The 10505-nt window shown below is 38.9% G+C and overlaps 1 protein-coding gene across 4 annotated transcripts; it reads right to left on the bottom strand.

Moving 5' to 3' along the window:
* Positions 1-830: 830 nt before the first annotated feature.
* On the bottom strand, positions 831-9946 carry RBMX (RNA binding motif protein, X-linked). 4 transcript variants are annotated; one of them, XM_009584255.1, is made up of 8 exons: positions 9823-9946; positions 9517-9623; positions 4079-4250; positions 2859-2975; positions 2373-2487; positions 2126-2251; positions 1946-2049; positions 831-1441 (listed from the first exon to the last, which is right to left on the bottom strand). In XM_009584255.1, the coding sequence occupies exons 1-8, from the start codon at positions 9929-9931 to the stop codon at positions 1134-1136; spliced, it is 1158 nt and encodes a 385-aa protein (XP_009582550.1). In that variant the 5' UTR covers positions 9932-9946; the 3' UTR covers positions 831-1133. The 4 variants fall into 4 exon arrangements, with proteins under 4 accessions (XP_009582550.1, XP_009582566.1, XP_009582558.1 ...); XM_009584271.1 differs by having other exon boundaries at positions 1946-2034; positions 4088-4250; positions 9823-9945; XM_009584263.1 differs by having other exon boundaries at positions 1946-2034; positions 9823-9945.
* Between the last annotated feature and the right edge of the window lie 559 nt (positions 9947-10505).

Here is a 10505-nt window from a genome sequence, read left to right on the forward strand (position 1 = left end):
CTGGTGCCATAAATGCTTTTATCCAGGAAGAAATGTTGAATTTGGAGAACTTCTAATGTATTGAAGTATTTCTTTTCCTTTATTTTTTTTTTAATCTAGACAGCACTTCCATTGCCATAACGTGCAGCTTGTCTTACTGTACTAGAGGAAGGTAACTTGGTTCAATTTTGACTTAGACTGAAAAACTAGTTTGCTTTGCTTACCATCTTTGCTGTTTCACAGGCATTTGATGCTTTAAATCAGCTGTGGAATGCTGAAAGATTCACTTGTTTTTATGAAGCCATAAGCCTTTGAGAAGTTGGAGAGAAAGACTTCTTTGCTTATCTTATTTTCTCCTTTGGAATCAAAGATGTTCCTTTAAAAGTGAAACACTACAGAGTTGCAAAAATTTGAAACAGTATGAGTAAGCATCGTTTTGCAGCTTCTTTGATGGAATTGGTCATTTTTTTTTATTTTTACAGTATTCTGTAGTTGACTTACATGTACATGATTTATTTGGAAGGGAGATCTTTTCAAACTCCCCATGAAACAGTAGGAAGGCAGAAAATAGTATTATCCACTTGCTTTTTCAGGTTAAGTGAATGATATCCTCTATTTTTCTTTACACAAGGATCTGAAGGCATTTTGTACTGGGAACACTGTGACTTCAAATTCTAGGCACAACTGAACTTTGTGTGGAATATCCCCACCACCCTCCAAATCACAAGCAATACTTTAAGAATGAGATGCTGAACATGTAGAACAATCCATCTCCATGTTAGATGGTTGGATGTTGTGTGGAAGATCTTAAGAACTGCTTGTTCCATTCATGAGGAAAATCAGATGGGAAGTGTGGCATTTCAGGGAAACTTTACTTTGAAAATTACAACACTAGTACACAGCTCAAGTTTTATACATTTAACATCTGCTTTTTGAAAGAAATGTTAACAATTTTGAAATGAAATTAAACATTGGTTTAACTTTTCCTCACAAAAGCATAAAAGTCACGGAGGGGAAAACTTAACAGGCAACAATAAAAAAAGGTAAAAACAACTTTTCCTTTTAGTAGTCCTCTGGTAGTAAAGATAGAACAACTTCCACTTTTCATTTTTTTGAGAAGTAATCTGTCTTGGTCCAAAAGTTTAAGAGTGTTTTTAGTATCTGCTTCTGCCTCCACCTCTATCGGATCTGCTTCCACCACGGCCACCACCTCTGGGTGCGCCGCGGCTTGAACTACTGTAAGAATCACGAGGAGGTGGATAGCCCCTTTCCATGGATGGGGGAAGACCCCTGTCTTGTCTTCCAACACGATCACGGCCACTTGAGTAGACATCACTTCTGCTGCTTGAGTAACTTTCTCGGCTTCCATATCCATCTCGTGTGCTGCCGTAATCATCATATCGACTGCTTCCACCATAAGATGGCGGGGGCCCTCGTGCAGGTGGAGCACTACGTGAGTTACCTGCAGGGTCAATGGTCAGGTAATATGGCAACACCATTAAGTTATATATAACAATTTCAATCTGAATTTACAGAATTGCTGTATTAAATGTTTACTGCTACTCTTTTGTATGTATTGAGATGTTCTTAATATAATCTGCCACGTTAATGGTACTTAAAGTGGGGATTGCACATCAGGCAGTGAGTGGATTTAAAGACTCTGAAGGAATGAAGACGGTGTTTATTCAGGCAGGCTCTTTACTGGGTATTGCAGAACAGCTTGTTATTTTAGAGAAGAAACTCAGCCATATTTTCCAGAGATAGTTGCAATTCTGAACTGTAGACTTTGCTTCTTTAGCTTATAGCTTATTTAACAAGATGATCATATGATAACCAACAACTGCACTTTCACTGTAAGGGGAAAAAAAAGTGTGCCACTTCCCCCTAAAACACGAGCAACTTAGTAGAAGTCAGGTTTTATGACACCTGTACAAATTACTACATGACCCTCAAAATGGATTCTTACCATAACTCTCGTATGAATCTCTGTAGGAGCCTCCACTTGGATGATCCGAGTAGTCTCTGTCGCGTCCACCACCGTATCCATCACGATCACTATAGGAGGAAAGACTACTAAGACTTAGTACAATTCAGTGGGATCACAGCAAGAATAAAATGACAGGGAGAAAAATCCAACAGTAGGTACCTATATCCCCTAGAGGGGTATTCGTCACGTGAACTGGAATGACCATAATCACGATACGCGTAGTCTCGTGGAGGTGGCGCATAGTCTCGTGTGTCCCTGGAACTGGGATAATCTCTGCTTGAATAACTACAAAGAACAAGAATTGAGATGTTAGCTATATGTCACACCTCAAAAGATGAGGGATCAAAATCCTTCTCTGAACAAAAAAAAAAAAAAAAGCCCAAACTAAATTAGTAAAAGAATTTACCCGTCTTTAGTGCTATAGCCATCATCTCTTGGAGACATGTAGACATCTCTTCGTGATGGCATTGGTTCTCTGCGTGGAGGACCACCGTAACTGTCTCTTCCACGTGACACAGGAGCTTAACAGAAACAGTCCAAAATTTTTAACTAATTAGCATTTAGCCACACAGAAGACTCTTCAAGGCAATTAAGTATTAGCAGACTGTTTATAGGTATTTAAACATATCTCTGTTGCCTACATTTGTAACACTTTACACTTCTGCTTGTACAGTTTTAAAGCAGCACTAGAAGGAACATACTTATCGATCACACCAAATTGTTCCAAACAGCCACAAAATTGTATTGGTATGAAGAGAACTGATGGATTAGAAAAACCATACACTATCCCACAGCAGATTTAAGTTAGAATCAATGATTTGCAACAGTTCCTGAAGAAAAGACTAAGGTGCTACAGTTGATTAAGCAACAAAATAATTCAGGAAGTTCTTACCTCTTCCTCCCATACTACTGCTACGCACCGGTCCTGAAGGTGCGGATCTTTTAGGTGGAGGGCCTCCACTTCGTGGAGGTGGACCTCTCTTCATGGGAAGCGGCCCTCGAGAAGACCCTAGAAGGATAAGCCATGAACCAACTTGTTATTTCTGTGATATTCACCTGTCTGCTCCTAAAACCTGAACTACAATAACCTAGGCACTGTTATTACCACTATGTGATCAACAGTAAACCTCTAAAATTAGACCTCAAACCCTTCTCTTGTGTTTTGGCCACTACTAGATGCTACTGGCAGAATTGAGAGCCCACCAAGTTAACTTTTCCATAGCCTAAATTCCTGTCAAGAACTGTCTTTTAGAACTTATCCAAAAGCCACAGGGTGTGACACAAGGGTGAAAGACAGCTGATATCTCTAATCAGTCACAGCTTAAACGCTCAACAAGTTACTGTTCTTAGAAGACAAGAGCCACCTGGGAAGATATACTAAAGAAGATCCTACAGAGAGGGAACAGAGGCACTACAGAGTCTGTAGAACCTACCACACAGACTCTTCAAGACAGGAGTTTTCACTATTTCCAGAGTTTTTTTTCTGCATTACAGCTTTTATTGTTTCACCTCAGGTGCTGCTTGCTTTTTCTTTTAAGCGACAGTTTTGTTTTGATACTGAAAAGTCTCAGAATAAATAGTTGTATCTTTAATTAAAGAATATCCAGTATCAAGTAACATACTATCCTTCCACTTCAGAAAGCTTCAACTCAACACACTATTTTATAACAACAAACAAGGCTTAGCTTCCCTAACTCCACTATGATCTGGAAGGATCAGTCCTAGAATTTAGTAAGTTTAGACCTCTTGCTAATAAGAATGAGAGGCAGTTCCCTTTCCCTGGTGGAAGAGAATCGCTTTTTCAACTTGAATACCAGAAAGCTTCCTTTCTCACGTGCAGGGCAGGAGTTTTGCTTTTCTTTCATAGCCAAAAGTCAAGTGGAGTGTTAGTTGCAGAAGGGAATCTTCATATTTGAAAGCCTTTTCTTAAGGTGTACTTGCCTAATCAAAAATTTGACTAAACTGCCGAGATCATATTTCATCATTTTAATAAAGAACAAGGAGTGTACTATTCGGCTGTTTGACTTTTTTTTCCAGTAGGATTATTGTCATCTTCCAATGGGATTGTCTTGTATGTTGTCCAAGTATATAATGAGAGAGGTAAATACATACCCAAGTGACTCCCTCTTGAAGGTGGTCCTCTCGCGCCACTTCCGCCTCTTGCACCTCTAAGGCCCCTGGGAGGACCTCTGCTTCGTGGAGGGGGTGGCGGCCCACGCCTACCACCACTTTCAAAGGATGGCTTGGTTGCTTGTTCCACTTTAATTGCTTTCCCATCTAATGACTAAAGAAGAAGCTGCTTTACTTACTGCTCAGTCACGTTTGTATTTCCTAAATTAAGCCCCTCTTGCTTCACTATTATAGGGCTTCCATTTTATAAAGTTAGAGCAACTCTAGAACTGATTTCAGTCTTCAGTATTAGTCCCCATGTACTCAGCAGCATGTTGGGCCTAATTGCTACAGTACTTCATTCTTGTGGTATTGATGAAAAAAAATACAGAGCAGCATCAGAAAAGACTTTCAGTGAAAACACAAGTGTCCAATGATTACGGCAGCCCCATGTCATTTATTCTGTAAATGAAACACGATTTATGATCTCCAATTTACTTTCAATTGCCACGGACTTTTGTATCAAACTAGGACCGCACCAGTAGTTACAGGATTAAGCTGAAGGTATCTTAGCTTCAGTTGGGGTTTCTGGCAATGGGGAGGCCGTTTAGTACATTTTCTTGATGTCCTGATAAAACGGTGATCACTGAAGTATTTAGAAGTAATTTCAGCATCTACAAAGCAGACTGAGAATGATAATTCACCCCACTTTTCTACTGTTTCAAGCTGGGTTTTCAAAAAAGGTGACTGCCACAATTTACTCTATTACTTGCTTTTCCAGAGTGAAGGTGCTTTGTGATTTGGGGTTTTTTTGTTTGTTTGGGGGTTTTGTGTGGGGGTTTTTTTGTGTGGAAAAAAGTGAAAGCTTTTTCTGGAATATAGACCTGCGATAACAGGAACTCTGCAGCCAACTATTATACCTCAAACATGAGCAAATGCTAAGACATACTGAGAAACTCAACCTAATTAATCAAATTTCTGTATAATCTTTCAGACACCACACATCTGGCAATTACAGCAGAGCCAAGATCACAAGCTCTGCTGAAGTTAGGTTACTGCACATCTATCCTCGCAAACATAGTTTATTTGCCTTTTTTAGCAGTTAAATATTAACTCTGCTACGACAACTAATGAATTATACATGCAGGAAGTGTTGTGTATTGCACTTTGCTGCAATAAATGAGTAAGAACATGACCACTAGTAATGGCTTACCCTGAACTGCTGATAATTGTTTACTGAGGTACTGAATATTTTTTGTTCTCCACTGAAATCTAGACCTCTCTGAAATCATCCACTTTTGTAGCTCATGTATTCTGCCACCACATGTAGTTGTAGCTACTGTTTGAAAAACCTATGTGTATATCCACAGGTCTGACTTGATCCATCGTGAAGAAAAAAATACTAGCAAAATCATACTGGTCTTGGCTTTGACTTAATAAAAATATTTTACTTATGGAAGGTTCCTCAAAAAGTCTTTTGGCATGACAAGCTGAAACATTCCAGGAGTGAGCATTAGTACCTCTCATCACTGGAACTTCTCAGTTTGTATCATGTTATTTTGCCATCATCATTCATCTGTCTCAGTCATCCTTCTCAAAACAGGAACAGTGGGCTTGAAGCCTTAAGCTTTGCCATCACCACCACTGCTGTTCTCAGTTTCATGGCAGATTCCTGACAGCTTACTTCAAATTTGGAAACCAAACACCATTCCCTTCTGCTAGCATCAGTTCTGAAAACCTGGATGCTAGGTCAAAGTTCTTTCCTTTTTTATATAGGAGGTACAGTTTTCCTTATCGTTTCTCCTCCTATTTTCTTCTGCCTTGCACTTATGCATCTTACCATAGGCAAAAGATAAGTTTCTTCTGAACCAGCTTTATGCAAGCAGTCTTAAAAAGCTATGCCTAAGTTCCAAAAAGACCTTTCATTAGGTCCAAGAAGATTCTTTTTTTTTGTTAACCAGGAGAAGGTATTTGTCAAAGTTTGTCCTGTTTTAAAGCAGTGGGGACAACTTCATTTTATAGGTTCTTAGGTCAAAGAAGAAAAGTCTCATCTCACTGAACAGATAAAACTCAGACAAGCCATCTCAATGAGCCCAAAGCATCAGCTGTCAACACAAACACTCATTAGTTGGTGTTTATAACCTTGATTCAGAGTGTTACAGTAGCATTTTTAATATGATATGGGCACTATTAAGTGCCTTCACCTTGGTGCTAAAAAGCAGGAAAGTCATTTAAGATACAAGTCATTTAAGGATAATAATAGATTGGCAATCATGAAAACTCCTATAAATGGAACGAACAACCTATACAGCTTTGTAAGGTGAGCCAGGGAACCTTAACCAAATAGAATTAGAGTACTGTCCTGCAAACTGTTCCATGTTCCAACAGAAAAGATGACCAAAATTTGAAGTTTTTTGGGAGTGGGGCAGAAATCAAGTATTCTGAAGAAACCGTTACAGAAACTTGCATGAAACTGCAACTTAACACCACATCGTGCTTTCCTCTCCAATGGATCATTTTACTGTTGATGCTGCAGTGACCACCATTTCTGCATGTTCCTTGATGGCACAGCAAGTGGGCTTCCTTTCACCAAATATATTCAAGAACCAAAGATCACTTCTTATTAGGCTGAGCTTCTACATATTGTATCACTTCTTCACCAAAAGAACTGGAAACGCTTTCTGTTGATTAGAGGAAGACAACCTTCTGCAGTGCTGAGTACAGTTTAGACTGTTGTTTGGATTGTAGTATTTGCTTCCAACCTCTTAACACAGTCCAGCTGGCTTGGCAGGTCTACACTGGAGTTAAATCTTTAGCTTGTCCTGGATGTTTCCTCTAAGGTCATATTCTCTCTTTAATTATCCATTTTGTCCTCGGGACTTAAAATCAAAAGATCGTGAGAACAGCCTACTGCACAGAACGTCCACTACAGATTTGGAGTATTCACACTTGCGTCCAGATAAGCACGTGTATTTCATTACATCAGTATGTAGACTTGACTATCATGCAATTAAGGTTCTTCCTAAAGAAGGTTAATAATTTGCTATGGTAAAGTACTTCTAACATTTCTTCTGTGCTGCTCAGACATGCTAACATTGATCCAATTCTGCAGAGAAAGTAATTTAAATGAAAAATCTCCACCCCCGCTCCAAAACCATTATCTCCTGACCTTTTTCTGCAGGACTGAAATTAATCTTCAACAAGCAAGCTTAGACTAGTCTATGCTTGTCCCATTTTACAATGAAATATAATTAACCCCCTTCATTCCCCCCACCCAGAGAGGAGCAAAACATTGGACACACGTTTTTCATGACTATTTGCGAAGCAAAAAATCAAATCCAAATTTACTCTTGCAGAATCTATCCAAGTCAGCCTCTTCCACTGGCAGCAACTTTGAATTCCTTTGGAATGACAGAATGAGCAACATGCTGGCGACACAAAACTCTTCCTCCTGGCCAGACAGGTCAACTAACTCCTTACAGACTGCTTGAACTATTGCCTGCACAGTGCTTCTGCTGCTTCTTCTTAAGTGCCTGAAATTCTCATGAGCGCTCCAATTCATCATGTCCAAATGGACAGAAAAACTCCCAAGTTCTGATTTGTTACAATGATCTCTTCCCACAGCATGCCTCAAACATCGCTCCTCAGATCCAGAATGCAGAGTCTTTTTGAGGTACAAGCAGTACTTATTGTCCAGAAGGCCTTCTGAAGAAAAGGATGAGTTCCTCATGAACATCTTCCACATCTTTCATATCCATGGTCAAACCAAGCTAGACCAGTACAGAACTGGAACTATACACAGCAGCACCTAAAGGTCTATGTTAAAAAGGTCATTCTAGGCCAAATCCAGAGTGAGGATGTTCTTTTCACACACTATTTGCTGCTCAAATTTCAAAGCAGATGAAGGTACTTTTAGATTTGTAGCGTTGAAGACAGAAACCATGAGAATGATTATCCACAAGGCAGTACTTTCTAGCATTTCTTCACAGTGATGCAGATGGTGCATTCCAGAACATGTAGACATTACCTCAGCCACAAACATTCAATCTCATTTAGCTATTTTACTAAGCATTACTTTCCTGCATGTTTCCAATGTGACCAAACACATGCTACAACATTCAAGACTTAAAACAGTTGGTGATCATTTTCAGAGGGATTTTCATTTGAAAGCTGCACTCCACAAACACTTGGGATTAGTGACTGAACTCCTTTCAGTCTGACAGTTTGTTGGTGCTTGAAGTTACCTTATGTGAGGGTTCAGTGTAATGACTACTTCAGAGGAAATCAGTGTTTAAGAACTGCAGTAAACAAGTCTTCAGAACTGTAGCAAACTACACAATGAAGAAATAAATTCAATAAAAAGAGCACCTTTAAGGATGTTTAGGCTGGTACAGAAAAGACATTATCTGACCTGTCACTCTCTGCCTTGACAAAAACTACTAACTTGTTTAAAAAGGAAGCAAGTCACCAAAGAAAGTAACACTAATTGTCAAGAGGTTGTCCTAAAGCACCTAGAAACTAGGTACACACAGCAGAAAGCCTGCTATAACACAAAACAAGGAAGTTTTACTATTTGTGTTCACTGTGAACACTACAGCAAGCTCATTTTCTTATTCCCGAAGTGTGAATTTTCTTACGCTTTATACTTACTGACTGCAATGATTGACATTTTTCTTTCACTTCAATGTCTTACACTAACAAGACAAACAGCTATCAAAATCCCAAGTGTTAATTAATCAGAATCAGTAGAGGCTTCTTCACCTTACATGAATGGCATCTCGGAGACACTGCTTAGAAAAAGGCCAATGCAGCATGACCTTAACACAACTGTTCAGATTATGCACGGAAGACCAGAGTCTGAAACTCAACTTAACTAAGAAGACGGCTTTCACTGCCTAATGAGACAGCACCTCTCTGAAGATAAGCAGCTGCTGACCATTAAGTTGCAAACTTGCATCTAGCTTTTCAAACACATGCCAGAACAGACACAGATCACAATATCCTACAATCCTTTGACAAACTATCCTGGTATTAATCTCAGAACTTTTGCTCCAAATTCCTAGATTTTTCTTTTTAAAGACATTACAATTTTTATCTCCTCTTAAAGTTGTATCATTGCATTGTAGGGTGTAAACAAACAAATTCAATTGCTGGCTAACTGCAAAGCTATTTTCACATTAACTGGCAAGACGCTTCTCATACATGCCAGAGTATCACTGACTGACAACCAGACTTCACTTTCTACTGTCAAATCCGTAATCAAGAGAAAGTGATTCCAGCTTCACGGAGACAGAGACATTTTGCCAAATTTAAAGTTATGACTTGTCTCCAGGACCTTCTAACCCATTGTCTTTCCAACTTTTATTACTAGTTAATTTACCCCAAAGATCAATACCGCTGGTCAGTAGCAACGGCAACATATAATTGGTCTTAATTCCTACCTTTCCGTTCATATCTCTGGCAGCATCTTTTGCATCTGCTGGACTCTCAAATGTGACAAACGCAAATCCTCTGGACTTGTTGGTTTCACGATCTTTCATCAAAAGCACTGCAGAAATAAAGCCATGTTACCCTTTCCTGTAATTAGGCAGCAACACTTAACCTTTATTTAACCTTTTAAGCTCAGAACTTCTTAGAGGACATGAAAGCACGATCATTTCAGATGATCAACGCCAAAAAAGTCATCACAGCTATGCTGTTGCTTTTTATTTTTTAGTATTTTAAAATAGAAAGGTTTTTCTTTTTACCTTCTACAATGCGTCCATATTTGCCAAATACAGCCTCAAGGGCTTTTTCATTAGTCTCTGTGTTCAGGCCCCCAATGAACAGTTTCCCAGGACGATCTGCTTCAACCATTTTGATTCCGCAAATGACCTATTAAAAGCATAAGGTTGTTATTAACAAAACATTAGACTACAACAGACACTTCCATACCACCTCATGGAACATAAATGACTTCTTTCCTCAAAAGTACAAGCAAATTTTCTTGAGCAAGATGTCAATTAAGGGATATGAGGTATAAAGAACATTAAAAATTTAAAATTTTTAGATTGAAGCAACTAGAAGTAGTACTGCCTTCAGTTACTTCTTCACATTATATAGTCTATTCCAAACGTATTAAGTTAACTTTAAAGTGGAGCAAAGCACTCATGAAAACTCTCTTAATATCAAGCAGTATCGGTGAATGTGAAAAGTCTTTCACGGTTACTGTCTTTTTGCCCTCGATGGTAATCCTAGCACTCCCTCCCTCTAAATTCTGCCACAGATGTTTAAAAAACTTTACTTAATATGTCAAAGTAATACCAAAATATTAACTTTAAAGTCAGCTTGGGCCAATACTCCAAATTAAGCTCATCCTTTATTATTTAAAGTACATCGAGACTGCGCCAAAGTCCTGGCCTACACAACGTGTCAGCCTGAACGGATACCA

This window comes from Fulmarus glacialis, unplaced genomic scaffold (assembly GCF_000690835.1).
Source record: "Fulmarus glacialis isolate BGI_N327 unplaced genomic scaffold, ASM69083v1 scaffold29040, whole genome shotgun sequence".
Lineage (NCBI taxonomy): Eukaryota > Metazoa > Chordata > Aves > Procellariiformes > Procellariidae > Fulmarus > Fulmarus glacialis.